Raw genomic sequence first — 26,518 nt, 5'->3', positions numbered from 1 at the left:
TTCCTTGTTTTAGTTTTTTTCTATCTACCCCATCTCTTTCCCTATCACAATTGTCCCTTTCTACCTCATCTCCATGTATCCTATCTCCTACCCCATCATAATATTTCTCTCCTAAACACAGTAGACATTTGTATCATCTCTCTCTCTCTCTCTCACACACACACACACACACACACACACACTCATCTCTTTATGTCTTACACTATCTCTCTATGCTAACCTTCTCTCTTTCTCTCTCTCTCTCACTCACACACACACACACACACACATCTCTTTATGTCTTACACTATCTCTCTATGCTAACCTCTCTCTCTCTCTCTCTCTCTCTCTCTCTCTCTCTCCCTATATCCCATTCACACACACACACACACACACACACACACATCTCCCCTCCCTGATGCCTCTTTGTCTCTAAAATTTTCTCTCTATGGCTAGCTCATCTCTTGCCCTCTCCCTCTTCTCTCCCCTATCTCTCTCTATCTCTTTCATCTCCTCCTATTATTACAACCCACTCTCATTGTCTCATGTTTCTTTACCTCTCACAATCTCTCTTTGTTTCTACTTCATGTCTTACCCTCATCTCCTTGTATCATTTTTTTCTATCTACCCCGTCTATTTCCCTATTATAATCGTCCCTTTCTATCTCATCTCCATGTATCATATCTCCAACCTCCTCATACCATTTCCCCCCTAATTACCATATACATTTGTATCATAATCATCTCTCTCTCTCTCTCTCTCTCTCTCTCTCTCTCTCTCCCTCCCTCCCCATCCACCCTCCCCCCAACCCATTACCACCTATATCTATTCAATGCGCTAATTTTTTTTGTTTACCCCGTCTCTTTCCATGTCCCTATCTTACCCTTCTACCTCATCTCCATGTATCATATCTCCTACCCTTTCATACCTTTCCCCATAATTACCATATGCATTTGAATCTCTCTCTCTCGCTCTCTCTCTCTCTCTCTCTCCGCACACTTATCTCTCATTTTCTCTCTCTCCCACACATATCTATCTCCCCTTCTCACAATATCTTCTTGCTCTCTCTCTCTCTCTCTCTCTCTCTCTCTCTCTCTACCATTTCCTACCACTTCTTACCCTCTCCTTCTCCCACTCTCCCTCGCACATGCCCTCCCCCTTTCTCTCCTTTACTCCCTCCCTCCCTGCCTCCCTCCCTCCCATGTGTCACCCTCCCCCTCTTCTCACATTCTCTCATTTTCTATCTCTCCCACACATATCTATCTCTCTAATTTATTAGTTTTATGCTTTCCCCTACCTCCTCACAATATCTTCCTGTGCTCTCTCTCCCTCCCTCCCTCTCCCTCCCTCCCTCCCTCCCTCCCTCTCATGTGTCACCCTCTCCCTCTTCTCACTCTCATTTTCTCTCTCGCAAAAATATTTATCTCCCTAATTTATCACTTTAATGCTCTCCCCTCCCTTCTCTCATAATATCTTCCAGGGCTCTCTCTCTCTCTCACACACACACACACACACACACACACACACACCTTCTTATTACTTAATATTTCTCTCTCAAATGCATGTCTCCTACCTTATATCACCTTATCTCACTCTCTTTCATGCATGTCTCTTTCCTCATTTCACTTTATCTCTCAATTTTTCTCTCTATGTCTACCTCATGTTTCTATCGCCCTCTCTCATAGTGTCTACTTCATATTTCACCCTTTTTCCCTTGTCTCACATGTCACAGGGTCTTTTTCAAAATTGATTACATGTATATGCTTTGAATTTATTTATAAAACTTAATTTTATTTGTATACTCAAATTTTATTTCAAAACATTCTATTAACATTCAAAAATTATCATTACTTCTAAACTTTTGTTTAAGTTTATCTTTATAGGTTTTGACTACATTCTAAGGTTTGTCCAAATTTATAAATTTCAACTTTAGTTATAATTTTTTATGTAATATCTAACTCTTTTTTTCCAATTTTTAAAAATAATTAAATATTTATAAAAATTAAATCTTAAAATTTAAAAATTAATTGATTATATTACCAATTAAGTGGTGTCAATGATTGACGTAAAATAATAAATAAATTATGTCAACTTAAACATACTAAAAGATCTTGTATGTAAAGATTTCTAAAATAAAATAATATAATGCTTTAAAATTTTTTAGCTTAGAAACTATTTCATAAAAAGTGTTTTGCAATTTATTACCAAAATTGAACATTTGAAAATTCTTGACAACTATTTAACAATGCTTAATTCAATTAATTTAATGTTTGGTTTGGTTCAGAATGTAATAATTATAATCATGTCAGCTTCTATTAAAACTTTTATAAATTCTAATTCATGCTTATAGTTAAGGATATCTGTAGTTATAGTTATTTATGATCTTTTGTAAAAGAAACACCTAATTTTAACCGCTTTTAATATGAAAAACTTTTCAACACTCTAGTACTATTATCATCGAAGATAAATCAAAACTATACTTTTTGAGATCATCTTCATAGAAAAAATTAGAAAAAAAACTTTCAAGCCTAAATATTCTATGTACATTTAATTTGATATTTGATTTTTAAACAATACCAAAAGTAAAAAAACCTTTAAAAAATGACAATACCAGAAAACATGGTGGTAGCAAGTCAAAGAGTGCAATTCCTTCACCACAAACCAAGGATGGAAACTTGTGCCACACATCATCTATTGTTCATGTAAGCCCTAAAACTTGCCATCGCTTGCTGTTGTTCATGGAAATCATTCTGAATACCTTAATGAAAATCACTTTCATAATTCGCAAGTGCTTCTGATCATTATAGGGCCTAAGATATGATAAATCTCAAGGACATCGATTAAACAATTATTGTACACCGTAAATAGCGGTAGGTCAGTGGGCAGAAGGTTAACAGTCTTCCAATATAGGAGAGCCAATAGGTACCATGCAAGTGATCTGAAGTTTCCCTCAACATGATGGTTCCTATGCATAATTAAGCTCATGCTATAGACCACGGCGGATGCAGCGATTGAAATGTACGTCTAGTATGTTTTTGAGTCTGGATCGATACGGTTTTGTGGACAATCAATGGCCGACCAGTGGATTTGTCCATAATAATATTCATTCTGTCCATTTGGATTTGAACTGGAGACCAAGTAGTTAGATAGCAGAACAAAGAAACTCCTCTAAAAGTTACGCGATTCGAACTGGAGACCAAGAACAAGGTACAAACCAGGAAAAACAAAACAAAAAAAATTAAACGTCAAAATGTTCTAGCTGAACACTGCTGTCCTTGAGAGGCACATACTCTCCCAGATACGCCTCCAAATGATCCGACAGAGCCGATTTATCAATGCTCTCATGGTGGAAAGATTTACAGATAAAGTAAAAAACGCTCTGACTGAGCCACCAGAGGAGATTGAATCCGCACTGCAGAGCAACAAGCACAATCACATTAGCGATCATTTTACTGGCTCCGATCTTGTGATACCTGCCGTGCACAATGTCGTACTGAAAAGACCCTGAAATTCCTCCCATGATCACCAGATACAAAATATTTAACGCAAGCTCCGTGCCGCGCTTTCCTTTGATCAGATTCCGGCTCTTCTTGAACGCCCCCAAACCCCAACGCCCTTCCAGAACAGAGACCACGCTGGCAATGTGCCAAACCATGCTGATGTACACATGGACCACAAAGGAAAGGACGATGATCATCAGAGATCCGAACAAAAACCTCCCGCTCTTGAGATTCTCCCTTTCGACGATCAAAATTAGACAGAAGAAGGCGAAAAGAACGGTCACGTAGTACGCAAACATGGCGGCAAAATACCAGAGAAAAGTTACAATCAAGCGCTTCCAAACCCTGGGTACGACACTCATAACCCTAGCAAAGGACAATTCTTTTCGCGTGTAATATCAATTTGGTAAAAGTAAAGCCCTCTTTAGTAGTGCCAGGTAAAAGTAACTGATGCAGGAGCATCCAGAGGTATAAGGGCAATCCTGTATCACCCAAAAAAATGTATTTAGACTTAGTTTCTGTTTCATGTCTTTTCATTTTTGGATACCGATTTGGGTCAAATAAAGGTTCCAATTCTCACAGTTCAACTATCAGTGTGCTAGAAAATCCCCAAAAAATAGGAGCATGCAATTTGGCCATCATTTTGGTGACCTAGAAGGTGTGAATTGGCCAGATGAATGTAATTGTGATTTAGAGCATTCCAGAAAAAGAATCAGGTCAAAAGGCCCCACGGTTTGAAAGTTATTGCAGTTTTCCAGATTTTGGAGACCTAAGAATGCTTCAAAGTTAGGTTAGGGGCATTAAATGACCTCGAAAAGAGCCGAAAAATGGGGGATGAGCGAAGCTGGTCCATAGGGCTATAGAGCGCTTCGAGAGCTTTCCGAAAATGTAAACGGTTCGTCAATCGGAGCTACGGTTCAAAAGTTATGCCTCTCGGAAGTTTGGTTACCGTTTCTGGATTCTTCTAGATTTGCACCGACTTCTAACGCAGCTTTTGGAACCTTCTATTTGGTCGGTGGATGTCTACTAGCACTTTCTAGAATTTACTCCTAGTCCTTAACCCTCCGGGGTCTATTTAAGGAGATTTCTGGCATTGTAAAAGGCAGTTCGGAGTGGAGTTTGAGAGGAGGTACTGAAAAGAGAAATTATCTTCAGATTTATGCTATTGTAAGCCCTTAGGGCATGTTTCGTAGTTTATTTTCCTGTACTGTTTGTACTAGCTTATTTTCTCAGTTAATATAATTTTTCTTTTCTGTTGTGTCCATTCTGTTCGTGGGTTGTGTCCCCATCAAGCCACGAACAGAATGAACACAACAGAAAGGGAAAATTATATTAACTGAAAAAATAAGCTAGTACAAATAGTACAGGAAAATAAACTACGAAACATGCCCTAAGGGCTTACAATAGCATAAATCTAGAGATAATTTCTCCTTTCAGTACCTCCTCTCAAACTCCACTTCGAACTGCCTTTTACAATGCCAGAAATCTCCTTAAATAGACCCTGGAGGGTTAAGGACTAGGAGTAAATTCTAGAAAGTGCTAGTAGACATCCACCGACCAAATAGAAGGTTCCAAAAGCTGCGTTAGAAGTCGGTGCAAATCTAGAAGAATCCAGAAACGGTAGCCGAACTTCCGGGAGGCATAACTTTTGAACCGTAGCTCCGATTGACGAACCGTTTACATTTTCGGAAAGTTCTCGAAGCGCTCTATAGCCCTATGGACAAGCTTCGCTCGACTCCTATTTTTCGGCCCTTTTCGAGGTCATTTAATGCCCCTAACCTGACTTTGAAGCATTCTTAGGAGGTCTCCAAAACCCGAAAAATTGCAATAACTTTCAAACCGTGGGGCCTTTTGACCTGATTCTTTTTCTGGAATGCTCTAAATCACAATTACATTCATCTGGCCAATTCACACCTTCTAGGTCACCAAAATGATGGCCATATTCCATGCTCCTATTTTTTCGGGATTTTCTAGCACACTGATAGTTGAACTGTGAGAGTTGGAACCTTTATTTGACCCAAATGGGTATCCAAAAATGAAAAGACATGAAACAAAAACTAAGTCTAAGTACATTTTTTTGGGTGACACAGGATTGCCCTTATACCTCTGGATGCTCTTGCATCAGACACCCAGGGTAGACTGAAAAGTGACCCTGTCACTCTATGAATGATAGAAGAAATCCCAAATGGGAAACCTCAGCTGCTGAAATCCAAGTTGAGTCCTCGATTGGTTGTCCTTTCCTTTTGACCAAATACTCTTCATACTGCTTGTTTCTGGTACTCCTACCCACACGATGATCTAGAATGTCTTCTATCTCCTTCTTAGAAGCAGGAATTGGACATGGCTCTAACACCAGCTCCTCATCTGCACCATCATCATGATACTCTGTTAAATTTGCAATGTTGAAAATGGGAGAAATGTGAATACCATCTGGCAGCTCCACCTCATATGCATTTCCTGAGTCCTGTTTCTTCAAAATTTTGTAGGGGCCAAATTTCTTCATTTTCAGCTTGTTGTAAGTACCGGTTGTAAATCTTTCTTTTCGTAAGTGCACCATGACTAAATCTCCTACTTGGAATTCCTTATGTCTTCTCCTTAGATCAGCCCTAGCTTTATACTCTTGATTCATCTTGGTAATGTGTGCTTGAACCTCCTCATGTAGACGCTTGATATGTTCAGCAAATTCTTCTGCTTCAGCACTTGTCCTCTCCCCTTGCTCTATCTTCCTCAATTCTGGTGCAGTCCTTGGGCTACTCCCATATACAATTTGGAATGGTGATTTTTCAGTACTCCTATTTACAGAGTTATTATAAGCAAACTCCGCCTGTGGTAGAATCAAATCCCATCCCTTGGGCTTATCTCCAACTAAACATCTCAACAAATTGCCCAGACTTCTGTTTTCCACTTCTGTTTGGCCATCAGCCTGCGGGTGATGTGTGGAACTGAAATTTAAGTCGGTTCTTAACTTTTTCCACAATGTCCTCCAGAAATACCCCACAAATTTAGCATCTCTGTCAGAAACTATGCTCCTTGGAAGACCATGTAGTCTTACCACCTCTTTGAAAAACAAGTCTACAATATGGACAACATCATGAGTTTTGTGGCATGGAATGAAATGTGCCATTTTGGAGAACCTATCAACCACCACGAATACTGAGTCATTACCCCTTTGTGTCTTTGGCAATCCAAGAACAAAATCCATACTTATGTCCTCCCATGGCCTTGATGGAACAGGCAATGGCTGATATAGGCCAGTATTTTGACTAAACCCCTTGGCAACTTGACAAACCTGGCAACTCTGTACAATCTTCTTCACATCTTGTGAAATTTGAGGCCAAAAATAATGTTCTCTAAGAATGGCAATGGTCTTATCTCGACCAAAATGTCTTGCCATCCCTCCATTGTGTATCTCCTTAAATAGATTTTACCTCATGGAACTCCTTGGAATGCACAATTGACTACCCTTGAACAACATGCCATCTTGAATCAAATAGTCTAACCACTTGGTTCTATCTACAACAACATGCTCTTTACAAGCTTTCCATGCTTCAGCAAAATCAGGATCCTCGGGTTACAAATTCTTGAGTTCATCAAACCCAACTACTTCAACCTGCATTACTGTAAGCAATGACTGTCTCCTACTTAGTGCATCTGCAACCCTGTTAGATTTTCCACTTCTATGCTTCAACACAAATGTATAACTCTGCAAGAATTCTACCCACTTCATATGCCTCTGATTCAATTTACCTTGGCTATTTAGGTACTGTAATGCCTGATGATCAGTATACAAAACAAATTCCTTTGGCAATAAATAATGCCTCCATTTCTTTAAGGCCTGAACTATTGCATAGAACTCTTGATCATAAACAGAATACTTCTTCTTTGCATCATTCAATTTTTCACTAAAATATGCAATAGGCTTACCTTCTTGGCTTAATACAGCCCCAATAGCGCTGCCACTGGCATCACAATCCACCTGGAAAACCTTTCTAAAATCTGGAAGTGCCAACACAGGCTGTTCTGTTACCTTCTTCTTCAGCAATTCAAAACTTCTCGCAGCTGCTGCAGTCCATTTGAACTCTTTTCTATCCCCTCTTATTGTATCAGTTAGGGGTGCACATATGCCATTGAAATTCTTAATAAACTTCCTGTAAAAACTAACCAGACCATGAAATGATCTTACCTCAGTAGCAGACCTTGGAGTAGGCCATTCCAAGATGGCTTTTACCTTCTTCGGATCCATTTTGAGACTTTCAGGTGATATAACAAACCCCAAATAGACTAACTCCCTTTTTGCAAAGTTACACTTCTTCAGATTAATTAACAGTTTCTCTTCCCTTAGCCTTTCAAGGACACTACGAATATGCAATAAATGTTCTTCCAAAGTCTTGCTGAAAATTAAAATATCGTCCAAATAGACAATAACAAATTTTCCCAAGAACTTCTTAAGTACCTCATTCATGAGGCGCATGAAGGTGCTTGGGGCGTTCGTCAATCCAAAGGGCATCACTAACCACTCATAAAGACCCTCCTTGGTCTTGAAGGCTGTTTTCCACTCATCTCCTTCTCGAATCCGTATTTGGTGATAACCACTCTTCAGATCTTTGTGAAGTACCGAGCTCCACTCAAGCAGTCCATAAGATCATCCATCCTTGGCAAAGGAAATTGGTACTTGATGGTGATCCTATTTATAGCTCGAGAATCTGTACACATCCTCCATTCTCCATCCTTCTTTGGTGCGAGTACTGCAGGTACTGCACATGGACTTAGGCTCTCTCGAATCAAGCCCTTCCTCAACAGCTCCTGAACCTGTCTATTTAGCTCCTCTGTTTCAGTAGGAGTCATCCTGTGAGCAGCCTTGTTAGGCAAACTAGCTCCTGGAATCAAATCTATCTGATGACTGATTTGCCTTACTGGTGGCAATCCATCTGGAACATTATCAGAGATAATATCTCCAAACTCCGATAGTAAATCTTAAACTTCAACTGGTATTTCACTACTACCTTCTTTATCTTTCTTAGGAATCAAAGCATAGCACATATGCTGATGTTTCATGCCATCTAAAAACTTCCTTTCATCAACAAGACAAATCCTAGCATTGCTACATACCTTTTCACCTTCCTTTTTCATGGGCTTCAATTTGTGGTGAACTCCATCCTTTGTCAAAGAGTATGTGTTTGCATGCCCATCATATACTGCATGTCTATCAAACTGCCATGGTCTACCCAACAATAGATGGCAAACATCCATCGAAATAACATCACAGAGAACTTCATCATGGTAACTCCCAATTTTGAATTTTACTAAACATTGTTCACTTACCAGGACCTTATGATCATCTTTTACCCAAGCAATCCGATAGGGCTGGGGATGTTTCTCCCTCTTGAGCTTCAGCTTAGAGACCATCTCTTCTGATATCAAGTTATCAGTGCTACCACCATCAATGATCACGTCACAACATTTATCCTCACACTTGCATCTGGTACGGAACAAACTCCTCCGTTGTCCTGGTTCAATCTCACCACTTATTAGGACTCTTTCATTTACCAAGGTCTCTCCTCTTTCTGCATCCTCTAAATATGATGATTGTGCATCCTCATCCACATGAGCAACCCTAGCTTGGCCCTCAGCTCTCCTATCTATCCTTCCTTGTCGTTGAGGGCATTCAAAGGCACGATGACCTTCTTCATTGCAATGGAAACAGGTACCACAGAAGCCTCCTCTTCCTTGTCTACGTCCTCTACCTCTTCCTCTCTGATTTCCAAAGTCTTGGTCACGGGAGCGGTTGAAACCCTCATTCCTTTGGTTCCTGCTAGTACCCTCATCTTCATTTTTCTTTTGGGTTTCATTACGGCCTCCAGATGATCTACCGCTTCCCCTTCCTCCTTGACCGCACCCTCTTTGTCTTCCTTCAAACCTTTTATTCAGCTTCTCTTCAACTCGTAGGGAAAACTGGTATGCCTCTTCAATGCTGGTCGTTCTTACCAGACTTAATTCCTCTTGGATGCTAGGTCGCAACCCACTGATATAACGAGCAACCTTCTCCTTATTTGCTTCTGCATGCCCCGCTCTAATCAAGAGTCGGTAAAATTCCTCTATATATTCTTGGACTGATCTTCCTGCTTGTTTTAACCCATGCATCTTTTTAAACAAATCAAGCTCGTAGTCCACAGGAATGAACTGCTTCTTCAACTTGTCCACCATGCGATCCCATCTTGTGATCTTCTCCTTTCCTCTTCTATTTCTTTCCAATTGAACTTCTTGCCACCAAATTTTGGCATGGCCTTTGCAAACTTAACCCTATCTGGGTCCCTTATATCCTCATACTCAAAGTATTCTTCCAATTCATTGATCCAATCGATCAACTCATCTGGTTTCAGATTTCTTGAAAATACACCCACTTCAATTGTAGGTCTTATCCCAAACTTAGTAATGGCCTTAAAAAGCCTTTCCTCTGCATGATTCAGAACGTCTCCGTCAAATTCCTCTTCTGGTCCCATTACTTCTTCTTCATTGTCATCCTCACTGTTGTCACCTGCGGCAACATTTGCTCCTCTACGGAGCTCCTCTTGCAATGCCTGTACCTGCCTTTGGAGGGCTCTAACCTCCTCAGGATTAATAGCTCTGGCCCTTCCACCACGCTCTCTTCGTGGAGGCATCTTCTAACTCAAACTCACAACCACACAGTCCTGGTGCAAATTGCCTCACAGTCGGCGCTCTGTCTACACACTCAGGAAAACCTGCTCTGATACCACTTGATGGGGACACAACCCACGAACAGAATGGACACAACAGAAAGGGAAAATTATATTAACTGAGAAAATAAGCTAGTACAAACAGTACAGGAAATTAAACTACGAAACATGCCCTAATGGCTTACAATAGCATAAATCTGGAGATAATTTCTCCTTTCAGTACCTTCTCTCAAACTCCACTCCGAACTGCCTTTTACAATGCCAGAAATCTCCTTAAATAGACCCCGGAGGGTTAAGGACTAGGAGTAAATTCTAGAAAGTGCTAGTAGACATTCACCGACCAAATAGAAGGTTCCAAAAGTTGCGTTAGAAGTTGGTGCAAATCTAGAAGAATCCAGAAACGGTAACCGAACTTCCGGGAGGCATAACTTTTGAACCGTAGCTCCGATTGACGAACCGTTTACATTTTCGGAAAGCTCTCGAAGCGCTCTATAGCCCTATGGACGAGCTTCGCTCGTCCCCCATTTTTCGGCCCTTTTCAAGGTCATTTAATGCCCCTAACCTGACTTTGAAGCATTCTTAGGAGGTCTCCAAAACCCGAAAAACTGCAATAACTTTCAAACCGTGGGGCCTTCTGACCTGATTCTTTTTCTGGAATGCTCTAAATCACAAGTACATTCATCTGGCCAATTCACACCTTCTAGGTCACCAAAATGATGGCCAAATTGCATGCTCCTATTTTTTCGGGATTTTCTAGCACACTGATAGTTGAACTGTGAGAGTTGGAACCTTTATTTGACCCAAATGGGTATCCAAAAATGAAAAGACATGAAACAGAAACTAAGTCTAAGTACATTTTTTTGGGTGACACAGGATTGCCCTTATACCTCTGGATGCTCCTGCATTAGTAACGCATATTGTAACGACCACCGTTTTGAATTTAATATGCAATGCCATTACACGTTGTCTATTTAATATTCCAATCTACTTAACTCACAACTCTCAATTAACGTTCATTTGAACGTCAATTTTTTTAAAAATGTCTAAATGTTTACATTGATGAATGCTCCCAGTGTAGAAAGCCTCTCGACTTAATAAAGACTCCAATCACATAATATGAAGTGTCTCAAAATCTAAAAGAAACATAATTAGAAGACACATAATTAGAAGGAAATAAGATGACTGTTGACCTTCATACTATAACAACTATTTTTTCCTTTGTCCTGCTAACAGTCGGGAGAAACTTGAGAAATGTTCATAATAGTAGTCTAACTTCCAAACTTCTAAATTAATGAGTAAGAGAGCTTTCTGCTTTTATTTTTCAATATGCTAAAATATATCTTTGAGACAGTCGTTATTATGATAGTGTGAAGAGAGTGAATCTGGTCATTATCCTGGCATACTTCTATTAGCCTATCATAACAGGCAGGAGGAACTGTCCCATCAGACAATAGAATAGATAGGCCAAATTTTGTTATTGTTCTTTTTATTTAAAGATTGGATTGGAAGTTAAGTTCGTTTATGTGAAAATATAAAAGTAAAAAAATATATATTTGTAGTAGCAATTAATTTAAAAAAATATTTTTATATCAATAATCTAATAATATATATTATCATATTATGCTTAAATATTAGTCAAATTCAAAAGCCAGGATATATTTTAAAGACTGAAGTTCAAAAATAATAATTTGCGAGTGTTTAAATAGTCATCATTGATAAAAAAAAATCCTACGGATCTTATAAAATATCATCATCATTCATATTAAATGTTCTACACTGGTAAATTAGAACCACATGTACTGGCACTAGCATTGGCTCTTTCAAGCTCACCAGATGGCTCCTAGTTATCATCACCAATAAGTGCACCAAACTTAACAATGGACACATCAAAGTCTATACTCTTTGGCTCGATATTCCCCTCCTTTATACTCACTTTACTCATATGTAAGAAGCTAAAAGTTTTGATACACAAACAATAAGGCCTTTACTTTTTTAACTAGTAACATGCTTTAACATTACACAACTTTTTGAATGTTTAGATGCTCCTCTCTCATTATGTTTTTCTTTTTCTAGAAGCTCTTGTTTATTCCTCCTGTCAATATTGAAGAATACTTGATTTGAAAATTAGCAAATATTTTGTTCCTTTGGCAGGTTATTGTATCTAGTCTTTTTTGTATGGTTACTTATATTGCTTCCTACACTTATTTGTGTGAACCATTGTTTATCTCTTGCGCAGGCAATCAAAGCCAAAGAGGAAGAAAAGATCATTGAACCATATGATTATCTTCCCTTTTTCTACTCCCGATCCTTTGATTTGTCATGGCAATTCTATGGGGATAATGTTGGTGAAGCTGTTATATTTGGTGACAATAACCCTGCTACACCAAAAGCTAAGTTTGGTTCATATTGGATAAAAGATGGCAAGATTGTAGGTGTATTCTTGGAGAATGGTACTCCTGAAGAAAACAAAGCTATTGCTAAGGTAGCACGTGTACAGCCTTCGGTAGAAAGCACAGAAGAACTCATTAAGGACGGACTGGGCTTTGCTTCCAAGATATGATACCTTTTGGAGTCGGTTTGTCTTTTGCCAATTTTTGTTGTATTGTCTTTTTCTAGTACTTGAAGGGATCTTTTATTAATCAATACTAGTTACAAGATTAAATTAGGAGCATACTTATAGTTTCCTTCCTAGGACGGATTGTATATCAATAAGTATTTCAATTGTGGTCTCGTGAATAAAAGCTCAGATCTGTACTAATTTCTGCATAATAATTTCATATATTGGTCTTGTGAAATAAATTCTCAGATCTGTACTGATTTCTGTATGGTAATGTCTTATGTGACCTTTCCTTTTTAATATTAGCCAGTGATTATTTTCACGAGTTCCATTTTTCCATAAGAATAGTAACACTTTGCAAGTTGAAAGTTCCATTGTGTAAGATAGAATCATCGGTAGCTCTTTACAAGAAATGAATTTGTTAGAAACTAGGTAATCTTTATTCACAGCAACAAATGCTCGATCTCGATAAGAAGCCATCATTTATTACTGCAATCTCTAGTCTACAATAGTTATGTCTCTTGCCCGCACAAAGGAGTGATCATGGTATTCAGCATAGTGTACTGGTGTTCGTGATATGCACAAGGCAGCGATTTCACCATAAAACAAGGTACATTTTGTTGCCTAATTTGTTAACGTACTAATTTCTTTTTTAAATATGATTTATCATAATAAAATGAAATAATGGTTCATCATTCTTTTTTATATGGTCTATTGTTGTCTAATCATGTATTTTGTATGTTTAGGTTTTCTCTGAAAGAAAACATGTATGTATTGGTGTTCATATTTTATAATTTAATTATATGTTATTGTAGAGGTGTATATATCTCATTTCAAGTAGGATTTGAACATGTGATCTCTCTTCCAATAATACTCAGTAGGTTTTACTTGCCATCCATTCTCTCCTCTCTTTATTTTTATGTGCTCATCAAAATTGAAAGCATTAGAACATAAAAATGATTTCCTAGATCAAACTAGTATACTTGATAATAACATAGATAAAATAAATTACATATTTGATCAAATTGATTTTTATATCTATATGTCACTTTTTAAATATTTCCGTTCACAAAACTTATATAGAGAGCTACCAAGAAACTAGCAATTGGGTATTCCCTATAATAATAAACTAGCTTATTATAACATCTATATGTTTATTTATTTATAATTTAAAATCTATATGATAATTTATTATGTTGTATGTTATTTCTATTGTTTAATGATTGAATATTGACATCCACCCTTATAACATTAATTTGAATAAAAATAAAACACTTCAAATATATGACACAATGCTCCCTTTTTTTTGGTCAGTAATATATTTTTATATTATTAAAATATCATTTTTACAATATTACATCTGGGCTTTAAATTATAGCCTTCCTTTGCACATACAAGTTTCATCTCAAGAAACCATATTTCTATACATATTTAAACTTCTATCTTCCTCCTAAGCCTTACAACTTCAAAAACTAAACACATATACATCTTGGTAATTCATGACTAGCCCTTGACATAAACATAAAAAATGAGTAGTGTTCGCTACCTGTTCTGCTGTACTTTTTTTTTTCTTTCCATTTTTCACTTTCCATTCCATTTCTTGGCCTTTGCTTCTCCTCGATCTCTTTTCGTCCTCACACCTCTGCTTCTTTCTCCTTGGTCTTCCAAAAGCTACCCTTAAAAACTACCCTATTTTAATCATTGCATTGATTTACATCGCTACTTTTGTTCCACTATCCATCCTCAAAAATTTCCTTAAGCACTTTCGTTCATCCCCGTCCTTCGAAATTCACACAAAATATTCAAACAAGAATGACCAATTTACTTTCTCCTCCGTCACTCTTCCATCCTCACTGGGAATTTGACCCTGACCATCCTCATAAGCCTTCTTCCTCTCGCACTTCTCCGCTTCCTTGGGTGAGCAATGAAAAAGCCCCTTACCCTTTGACCGCTTTGCTCCAGAAAGATTCCTATTACCGCTACCAACTTAGCCCACACCAGCTTTATCTTGGCTTTATAACCTTTCTTATCCACCCCTGCTGGCCACCACAAAAAACCCACTCTTCCAATTCTTATGCCTTCTTCGTAATTTTCAAAACATTTACTATAGTCAAAGCCTTTCCCTGGCCATGCCCATTCTAACAGGGATTCCATTCCCACAATTAAATCATTCGGAAACAAATTTTTCATTACCCACTCCACTTCTTCCATCGGGCTTGCTATCTCCAGCCCCCATGCCATTATTATCGCCGCTATATCCACACTTATCTTCCAATGATGAGAGGAGTTTTGAAACAACTCCCTAACTGTGTCCTTAACGACTTCTATCACTCTTGCTGTTGGGCATTTGATCAGCAATTTCAACCTCGTCCTGCACCGATCCGAACAAAGCCTTCTGTTGTTTGCTAGTGACACAATGCTCCCTTTGAAAAACATTGATGAAGTGCTTTAACCAATTCTCTTCATTTGAGGAAGCACTAATTTAACTCTATTGGCGGATCTTGTCTTCAACTTATGCATCTATGTAAAATGAGAGTACGGAAAAGACTCCTTCCACACATAATAAATAATTTCTTATTGGAGTCTACTTCTCTGTTTAGTTTGTTGCATGTCCCCAATTTTAAGAAAGCGACTTAATTAAATAAATAAATAAAGCGGACCAAAGAATAAAAGGCTTCTCTAATTAATTAATTTAGTTATAAAATAAAGAGGGAAAATAATAACATGATAGTTCAATTAAGATTGTTTATGTATGGTACCAAAATTAATATTAATCTCGGTCCATTTTTAATTTAGCAGTTAGTAGTCTTGCTCACGTTGGCACATTTGTAATCATTTGAGAAATTTCTTGAAGTCATATATAAGATCAAGTTAGTCAAGTTAATCATTGTTGTAGCTATGTGAATTTGGTGTTTTCTTGTGTATACGATTTTCAATTGAAGTTAAGTTGTTCACCATTCTAAAGGTGAAAGACCCTCCCTACTTGGTAGCGGTAGTTTCAGTGGGAGTAACCCCTCACATTATTATGCTTGGCTCTTGGTTCAAATTATTGTTATGTGCTATCATTATTGATTGCAATTTCTCTTGTTTGTGCACAACTCTATCTTTGTGCATCTATATCGTTTTTATGCGAATATATATTTTGTGGAATCCCTTTCACATAAATATTCCTCGTCGTTTGGCAACATTCCATCTTCGTTTCGAAACATACAAAATCCATAACTATTGATGCCATAGCTATATTAATAGTCTGCCATACAAAGCAATATTTTCATACGATAGAAGTTCGACCAAACACAAAGGAAGCGTGTCCATACACCAAGGGTTGTAACTTAAGATTGTGCAACTAAGATTGACTTTGAGTCAACATCTTGTTTAGGCCGAGATTGCCTTTTGGTAGAGATAATATTTGGTCCTACAGTGCTATGGTGCTATAATGTGGTCCTGGAGTGCTATGGTGAAAGAGAATAGGGTAGCCGTATAACAACAATACATTGCATTTGTTAGAATGCTCACTCTAATGTTGCACAATAAGATAAATCTTCCTTGAGAGCATATTTCCTTTGACTATGTTTATCTCATTCAATGCAGTGGGAAATATTTCCTGTAGTGTTGCACAAGAAGAGAACTACTTTCCTTTAAGAGCACATTTGCATTGATTGTGTCAATATGCTTAAATCAATGTTGTAGAAACCAAATTCTTCTTCAATGTATAAAGGATTTCAACCAATATAAACACATTAATTGCACCAATAAGAAAGAGATTTCAGTTACACCAAGACTCTTCTTGCTCCATAAATAGGCAAAGATGTAAGGCAATGCAAAATCTTTGAGTGAGAAGTAGACGAAGATGCTAGAAGTCAACTATCCTTTAATTCCTTCAATGTTAAATATATTTGTAGTCTTTAGTTGCTAAAAGTAATCTTATAATCTCCAAAAGTCCAATTAATGTTAACAAAAAATTAAATGTAAGTTCTTTTAAAATGACCTATGCATGACTTTATCCTACTTGCACAACGAATCCTTCCAGCTATAGGGTCATTGTTGGTGGTGTGTTGTTGTAGGTTTATGTGGCGCCATGTGTGGATGTTGTTTAACACCCCGCTAGGGAACCCAAGAGGGATTAACCTAGCATGCTACAAAGTTTATTGAACTTTAGAAAAAAGTTTATACAACATTAAAATAACAATGCATAAGCAGTATACACATACACATCAATTAAACATATGCAATACAACTACAAATATCATTCTTCAAGGGTTCCTTCATGCTGAGTCACATTTTTTTAGATAACATGATCTAGAGCTTTGTATTAACATAGTTGAATATTTGGGTTACATCACTAATTTAGCATCATCAGAAAGAAAGTATGTTTATTGTGTACAATTTAGTACAATTAACACTGGCTCCCCTAGATAGAATAAGGTTTCTAACTTGGGACTATGCCTTCGAACTAGATTGAAATACTTTGGAGCCAAAGATGGACAGCTAAAAGTTCACAAACACCTTATCACAAAGAGGGACAATAGTCCATCCTTTACCTTTTTTGATGCCCGATCTACAGATGTTATTTTTTACCAAAAACTTTCATCGTTCCTGTCCTGAGAGAGCTTGAATAATCCATTTTGATGCCGATGCCATACTCTGTGATTTCATTTCTTTAATGCCCACTCCTCCCTTGTTCTTAGGTAAACAACACCATTCTCATTTGACACAACGTCTCTTTTTGTTTCCTAACCCATCAGACCATAAAAAATCTCACATAATCCTTTCCAAATTATCAGTTTGATAATTAGCAAACAACCATGTAGAGGAGAAATACATATGATGAGCAAGTAAGACTTTTTGGGCCACCTGTACTCTCCCAACCAAGGAAAGAAGGCAAGTTTGCCACTTAAAATACTCCTTTTCAATTTTAGAGAAGAGCCATATCCACATATCTTCGAGTCACGTTTAAAAAAGTTCTATTAATTAAATTAAAGCTTAAGCACAATGCCCATAGCCATGATGAAATAAAAAATACATAATCACATGAAGATGCATAAGTAAAATTGATACAATAAAGTACATTTAAATAACAACATCCATTGCACATGCTACAGGGTATGCAAAAGTGAATACATGCACATCAATATATAATACATCCCATAGGATCTCAAAATACAAGATATGAGACACATAGATACATCAAATAAATGGAAGTCTCCAAGACAAGAACAATAATGATAATGGTACAACTAAATCAATGAACATCTAATATGCCAGTTTGTGGGGAAACCCAAATAGTAAGAAGTCACTACCTCCTGACCTTGTGACAACCTAGTCAAGCACCACTCCCACCGTGCATGGAAGATAATGTACAATCTACACACATATATCAATTCACAAAAGTAAATATGAGGAAATGAATTCTGATAGCCCAATCTACCTCAAGGGTACACCAACTATTGATACAAAAAAGATAACCAATGTCAAAAATACAATAAACCAAAACCAATATCACATATCAAAGGCAACGAACAGATACCGAGTACAAAATAAGTACCAAATCAAGAGATACAACCACTACAAAAATATCCATACCAAATCAAATGCCCCAAAGCCAAAAGTACAATAACTACCAGATAAATAATTTTCATCAATGAGGGTAAGTCACAAATCAATAACTCCACCAGTAAATACACCACTAGAGGCAAATATAAAATTGAATAGGAAGAAAATAGAGCCTATCCTCAATCCAAATTCCCAGAGGGAATGATCCAAATTGATTAACCTCAAGAAAGTGATCAACACACAAATGGATCAAGCAATGGAGAATAGGGAGAAAGGAGGTCCTATGGTCTTACTATTTGAAAAGTATGTGCTTAAATCTTGAATAGATAAAAGACAAATACTTACCCTGAAGTAGGATAAATCTGGAAAATGAAGATTTCTGGTGTTTATGTACAGTTTCGGGGATCTCTGCAGCCTGTTCCAGATTGGAAATGTCAAGACGAAGAAAATCTAGAATTTTTTTGTCCTATTGAAGGGAGGTCAACCTTTACCTTGATAACGAGGCATAATCTTAACCTAGGGCACAATTGTACACTGAAAAGTTGACCTTAACTTGCATTGCTTCGATGAAATTTCTATTTGTGGATCTAGCAAGTTTGACGAAAAGGGTATCCAAATCTGCTCTTTAATTCATTGTTCCACACTTGTATTTGCAAGAAATATGGTTTGTTTGTTTTGGAAGGGGGGTTTGCTTTGGTAAAACCCTAATTTGGAATCAACCTTGAAATGTAATTGAAATTGCAATATATATAAAAGAAGTGAATGAAACTATTCACCTTGCTTATATTGAAATCCTTGTGGAGGATTCAAATCCTTGAATCCACAAATATGGATGCTCCAAATGAATGTAGAAATGTATGTAGGATGTCTCAAATCAATGGCATTAGATCTTCAACACCAATCTTGAATGTATCTTTACATAGAAAAAGTCTTGAATGAATGTGGATGGAGAAATATTCAACAAGAGGGCTCCATAGAGATTGAATTCTTCAATAGCTAACAATGGACCTCGTTGATGAATTGGATGCTTGAACACTTGAATGCTAGTAGATCTTCACTTCATAAAATAATCATGTCTAAACTTCATAGTAGGTGGATGCAGTTATGAATTATGAATGTCAAAATGAGGGAATAAAGCTTTGTTATATATAGATCTAGGGCACAAACTTCTAGAGAAGGCTAACATTTGAGCATTAAATCCCAATCAACCTTAACCCCTAGAAATGGACCTAGATTAAATGTAACTTAAGAGTACCATTCAGAAACCTGAAACAACCGACTCGGAAGTGAGAAAATGAAACTTTCCGAAGCCCGATGTCCTGAAACTCCCAAAAATTAAAAAATGGACCTGAGGTCAGGGATGAGGACAACCTTGCCCTAGGTCAGGGTCGAGGTTGTCCTTGACCTAGGTCAAGGTTGAGGTCAACCTTGACCTAAAAGGTCGTCCTTGACCTAGAAAGTCAAAGTCCTTAGTTTCATAGAGAAAGTTGTCAAAAATAGGCTAGAAATAGAGAGAAAGAAACAGAAGAGGGGGAAACAACTAGATCCATGCAAAGACTCATTCAAGGCGCTTGACATGACCTCAAAACACTTACTCGGAGGGCTAAACACTCTTAACATAGGAGTGCTTCCATTTTAAGATGATACAAAAATACAAGGAGGAGACTAATGATACACATTGTGAGAGTCATCACTTGGTCAAACTACTTCAATTACCCTGGACTGGTCAATCTGGACCTTGCACCCTCTACTTGACACATGCAAAACCACAATACCCTCTCCCAAAGACGAGGAAACTTGTCATACCTCTCACTAGGTATCATCCCATTCCCATCCTTAGCCTATACACAATCACTCAAGACATGGGTGAGCCAATATCTTTAATTTATCTTTCTAATGTTATTTAAACATTTGAATTACTATGTTATCACTTATTACACAACTTATGATAGGTTACCTTGGTACTTATCACTTTAGGTCTTGGACCCCTATTGTAAGCCACCCCCATAGAAACGCATCCTAGACAACCTCTACTAAGTTCAATCATGATTGTATCCCATATCACAAAATCAATAAGAATTGAATGTGGTAGCATGACATGCGACTTGAAATGCAATAGTTTCGAAAACCCAAGCTCTCATAAATACTCAACAAAATAGATTTCATAAAGATAATTCCCTCTTTGAATCATAAATCACATCATGACATCCTGTCAAATAAACATCGTAAAAGAGAAACTCTAAGTCTTTGGTTCACATCTTAACTAGACCAGCTAAACAACTCATAGGAAAATAATCACAAAAAGAACATCATAAGACTTAAAATAAAACACAAAGAAAAGCATAGGTTACCAATCACATGGTTAAATTCATCTATTTTCAAAAGTCTAGGTTGACTGTAAGGATGTGGTCAAAATCAAATAGTAATATACATGTTTTCATATAAACCAATTTGTCTTCTTGTTTTGAGTTAAAATGTTTTCAAAAGTTAGATTTGGCTGTTTGGATGTATTTATATATTTTACAATTAATAAATATTGGCTTTCATAATTAAAAATATACTAAATAAATCATGCCAATATAACTAATAAATATTAAAATTAGATTGATAATTTATTAATATTTCACTATTCTAAATTTACAAATACTATCATACTCCAAATAAGCCTTAATAAATAATGTTCTAAAAAATAAAATTAATTTAATTAAATCTCAAATTTATGAAATTTAAAATCAAATATAATTAATAATAGAAGTTTATTAAATTTTAATTAAAAAATTCATAATTTAAAACTTTAATAAAAATTATAAAAAATCACCTTGCGCTCCATAAAGGGGCTTAAGTGCCTTTAAAGGCAACACCATTGCTTTAGAAGTCACGTGATTATCTTGGTAGTTGTGCATTTCTTTGGACAACGTGTACTGTCTCGACAGCCAAGTTGGTGCCAAAAAAAATATCATAAATATGTTTCAATTTCCCTAAGAATTATTATAATTTTTCTATCGGTTACATAGTGTTAGATAACTAAGAGGGGGGGGAGGGGGGTGAATAATTTATGTTTAGATATCCTATACTCCCTTCGAACAATTTAAATACCAAAAAAATTCATGTAATCATCACAAACAATCACTCAATGTACTCATTCAACTTATCACTTAACTTTTTCAATTACTTTACTCAAAACTAATCATTTACTGTTTTGTAGTAACTGACTGACAATAATATAACTTAGTTGTTACCGAGTTGTAGTAAAATGAAAATAACATGTAAATTAAAATGCAACATAACAACATTAACAAATTTGACACCAAGATTTTTAATGTGGAAACCTTGTAAAGGGAAAAACCACTTGGGATTGACAACCCAAAATTTTCATTCTTCTGAAGTGAGCTAGGCTAAGAGCCAACCTTGTTACAGGTGACATGCACATTGTTAATGTGACCTTGTTAAAGGATTTTAACCAAAAGATCATCTAGACCTTATCACTCCCTGATCCTGTCTAAAGAGTGGCCTTCTCTAAAGGACTTAAAAACATCTCTAATCAATATTACCATATAGTATTTCATAGACTTGTTAGGTCCACTCAATCTATGAGATTTTGTGCTAAAATGATTAGAAAGTAGCAAAACAAGAATGGTCTATTAGGTATATCACTAACTTGCTTGTTCAGATATTCTTTATGTTCTTGTCTCTTTTTAATCTCTATCTCTATTCTCTTGACTAGCTGATTCACTTCTTCAACTCTTTCACCTTCCTTCAATGCCGCCTGGTTGACTTGGCTCAACTATCTTCTTTCATCTTTCAACAACTTCACATTCATAACAAACTTATCATTAGTTGATCATCTTCCAAACATCAACCTCATCAACAACATGATCAAAAATCAAAAACTATCTTTAAGACCTCCTTGAATAGTCATTTATGTGCTTCCAGATTCTTCCATTTATTACCACTTAATCATAATTGTCGATCTAAGATTTTACCAAATACAATGTATCTAGCCACTTAGAAAATAGAACTTTCAAAATTTTTGATATAAATTTGTGCTCATCCTTATCCTTCTTTCATCTCCGTCATAAGATCCTAATTATTAAATTTTTTTCAATCGTTGATCCTTTAAGTTTTTTTGACTCATGCCTTTGAACATCTTGAACATCCCAGATCTTCATCAAAAGTTGGTCTTAGATTCCATCTTTACAATATTTTTCTTCTTGTTGTTATTAAGTGAACATAACATTTCACTTAGGTAATATAGTACTCAGTCAATACTTGACTTTCTTGGGCAATACTAAACTTCTTCTTTACTTTGCCAATTGCTTGGTGAACACTATAGTCACTTAGCGAATACTACCTTCCTTCTCAAGAATCTTATCACTCGGTTAAGCTTGTGTAGCTCAATGCATTACAATATTACATGTTTGTAAAATAATCAAAGCAACATTACATTATCACTGTACAACTCATTCAAGTGCCCATTGAATACCATACTTATCAACTTTGTCTTCAACATAATTTCTTCAAATCCTCTTCATCAATCAAATGATATGACACTCTACTGAATTAGCATAATGTCTAGCCAATTAAGAGTTGACGTTAATGACAACATAACAACTGATATGACTCTTTTACATACATTCATAGCATTACCAAATACATTATCACTTGGGGCTAACAATCTCCCCCTTTGGCATTGATGACAACACATAACATATGACTTTACATTACAAAACATTACATAAGATAATTAAATGTATGCATTTTCAATGATACAACTTTGCAACTCTTCAACTTCATCCACGGGCTCTCTGTAACTCGTTCTGTGTCTTTAACAAGAACAATCTTCATCAATATTTCTTCCCCTTAGGATACGATATCATTCTGTTCAGATTTACTTTGATTCAACTCTCCCTTTGCATAACATTCTCTAGTTTTTTTCATCTTCACCATCAACAAATCTGATATTCTCCTTTAACAATTATTTTACTCTTTCTCCCCCCTTTGTGCTACTAATATTCTCCCCCTTTGGTATTCTTCTCTCCATCTTTTCCTTACAGATTCTCTCCCCCTTAGACAAAAAATGCCAAAGGTCATTATAAATTTTAATATGAAACTTATAGAATCTTGTAGTTATCCTTGTACCTTGTACATACAGTGTACATCAATTTCATCACAGTCTTCTTCATAGCTTTAGAAATGTTCCTAAAGTATGAACTCTTGCACCAACTCGAAAAAGATATTATAATTTATCCATGAATTGATGCAACATGCATATTCACTTAGTGAATTTTGGATAGGGGCAGGACCCCCAATTTACATCTTAGATACTCAAGCATCCTTAAACAATAGCTTAGTAAACATGTCTACAATTTGTTCTTTTGATTTCACATATTCAATCCTTTCTTGTCTCTCTTGTACTTGCTCCCTTAAATAATGATATTTGATTTAGATGTGCTTTGTCTTTGCATGCATCATTGGATTTTTTTGAAATATTTATTGCACTAATGTTATCACAATAAATAGTAACAGGTTCAATTGTCTCTTCTTGCATACATTTTAACAATTTCTTAAACCATACACTATTATAACAATTGATTGTAACAACAAAATATTCGACCTCAGTAGTAGATTGTGAAATATAACTCTATTTCTTACTTATCCATGTTATCAATCTTTCTCCTAAAAAGAAAGCTCCACCAATTGTGCTTTTTCTATCATTAATATTTCTAGCCCAATTAGCATCTGTGCAGACTTTAAGATTAAAGACATCATCTTGTTTATACCATATGCCATAATCTTCAATTCCTTTTAGATATTTGAATATCCTTTTCATAGCAATCATGTGTGTCTCCTTTGGACTAGATGAAAACCTTGCAACTATACAAACATCATGTGCAATATTTGGTGATCTACTATATGCAACATACTGTAACTTACCAATCATAGATCAATATTGTGTCTCATTTACCTCTTTAGTAGTATTAATTTCACTCCAGTCATTGTAGGTGTGTTGTCTAGCTTAAACTCATCAAACCCAAAATGTCTTCAAGATTTATCTCACATACTTAGATTGAGTCACATATACACCTTTCCTTGTTTGATGAAATTGTAATCCAATAAAAAATTTGATTTCACCAAATATTGATATCTCAAATTTTATACTCATTTGGTCAACAAATGTCTTACATAACATGTCATTTCCTCCAAAAATTATGTCATCAACAAATATTTTAGAAATCAACACCATACTTTTAGATTCACATTTTAATTATAAATTACTATTCTCACTTGTTCTAGCAAATCCAATTTTAATCAAATGGGAATGTAACCAAAAGGAACCTTAAATGTGCAATTTCAAGGTTATTCTCTAAAGAAACTATAGAAAAAGAGACCAAAACCATATCAAGGCTTAATAATATTTTACTAGCCCTAAACTAGAAAAAAACCTAGAATTTCAATTTCAAAATTCACTAGAACCTCATTAGAAAGAATGTTACTAGTAAAAATCATGGATGTTAAAAGTATAGTTTCAATCCCCATTGCTTCTTTTACATTTTTTTGTAAATTCTTTTCTAGAATGAAACTATTTCATTTGTATCATTTTCATTTCTTTTGAGTATGATGAAAGGATAATCTACTGCTTGATGGCTACATAGATTAAGGAATCATATTTTGTTGGAAAAATTAAAGAAGAAGAAATTATATACTACATACTAAATATCAAAGATAGGCTAGTATGCATGAGTGGTCGTGTCTCCAACTTTCTTTTTCTATTAATTGATTTACTGTACCATACAAAGCCATGAAACATACTTTCATTTCTTCTACTATGGTGTTTACTAGAGATAAATACCACCCAAAAAATCCCACTGGTATGCATTATTTAGATGGTGAAGAATGCATTTTATGATTTAAGAATAAAAAAGAAGTTTCTTCTACCTTTGAACTACTTTAGAGAAGAGGTTGATGTCATCTGTGGAGCATGCCCTTTAGAAAGTTGAGTTGGAATTATTCTTCAAACTCCAATTACATATGCAAGTTAAGATGATGTACATAGTATAAGGGGAAAGTATTAAACTATAAATAAATTGTGATTGGTTGTTTGTGATGCATTTAATTACTATTTAATTGTGATATCCTCTACTATAGTTCTTGGTGGGAACTAAAATATCTACTTAACCCTTCAACAAACATATCAAAATTAATAAACTTATTATGGTCCTTCCATACAACTAGCAAATATATATTTCCTTATCTAATTTGGGCTTTGACTACCCATGGATTTTTGTTGAAAAAATCCATCTCTCCGAACTAATCTTTCTCATATTTATCCTCTTCAAAACTAATTACCAGCGTGGGTGGTTAAATCTACATAAAAAACTCTATTTTTTATAAATTCTTAAACAATAATATTAGTCTCTTAAGATATGAAATGAAGACACATACATAAGAGAACCAAATTTATGTGAAAACTCAATGAGGAAAAGACCACAATAACATATTTACTCACAATACATGAATAAATAAATAGTTTTTTTAGGATAGTGGTCAAGGAAATCATGTTTCTGAATTTGTGGTACAATTTAGAGGAAGTCAATGTCCCTAATAACCAAATCTACACAAAGTTTCCAAAGAATCGCATTGTCCTCCAATCGACAAAAAGAAATGTGAAAAGTGTATATGATCTCTTTCTTAATCACTATGGACTCTACCAAATTATACAATTAACACCTTTGCTCACGTTGACATCACATGCAATCCCTTGATTCACATTCATTACATATATCATTTTGCATATGTTTCTCACACAATCCTTACTTTCACTCACACCTTAATCCATCTGTTACAACCAAATATATATTTACTTACTAATTGAACTTATAAACAAATTGGCTTCAAGAAGACATGAAATATTTACACAAAATTGACCATTGCAACCATCCCTACTCAATGTGGTCCACTTCAATAGATAAAGGGGATCAATCATATAAAATACTTCTCCAAATAAAGTATTCATCAAAGTATATCCCTCACAACAATGTCCTAAGTTGTAAGATGTTACTGATTAGTCCTAAAACATCCTTCGATGCATGCAACACAATACAAATCCAAAAATACCATAAGAAAATTATCCATCCTATATAATCATTAAGAAAATTATCCATCCTATATAATCATTCTCTAACCCATATATGGACTAGTAGGACCTAAACCTATTTATCACTAATTACTGCGAT

The 26,518-nt window shown here is 35.8% G+C and overlaps 2 protein-coding genes across 3 annotated transcripts in view; both read left to right on the top strand.

The window, feature by feature from the left end:
* Positions 1–12,999, top strand: part of LOC149556496 (monodehydroascorbate reductase, seedling isozyme-like) — a 76,872-nt gene extending 63,873 nt beyond the window's left edge. For both annotated transcript variants that reach the window (XM_089830813.1, XM_089830812.1), the window contains one exon: positions 12,411–12,999. In XM_089830813.1, coding sequence (XP_089686939.1) covers positions 12,411–12,734 — 324 coding nt within the window. In that variant the 3' untranslated portion in view covers positions 12,735–12,999. The remainder of the gene's footprint in view (positions 1–12,410) is intronic.
* A 218-nt stretch (positions 13,000–13,217) lies between these two features.
* LOC149556495 (alkaline ceramidase TOD1-like) overlaps positions 13,218–26,518 on the top strand; it is a 61,969-nt gene continuing 48,668 nt past the window's right edge. The window contains exon 1 of the mRNA XM_089830815.1: positions 13,218–13,341. The gene's annotated coding sequence lies outside the window, so the exon portion shown is untranslated. The remainder of the gene's footprint in view (positions 13,342–26,518) is intronic.

Source organism: Cupressus sempervirens, chromosome 5 (assembly GCF_028749045.1).
Source record: "Cupressus sempervirens isolate cs-2001-9-10 chromosome 5, ASM2874904v1, whole genome shotgun sequence".
Lineage (NCBI taxonomy): Eukaryota > Viridiplantae > Streptophyta > Pinopsida > Cupressales > Cupressaceae > Cupressus > Cupressus sempervirens.
This window is presented reverse-complemented; position numbering and strand designations above follow the sequence as displayed.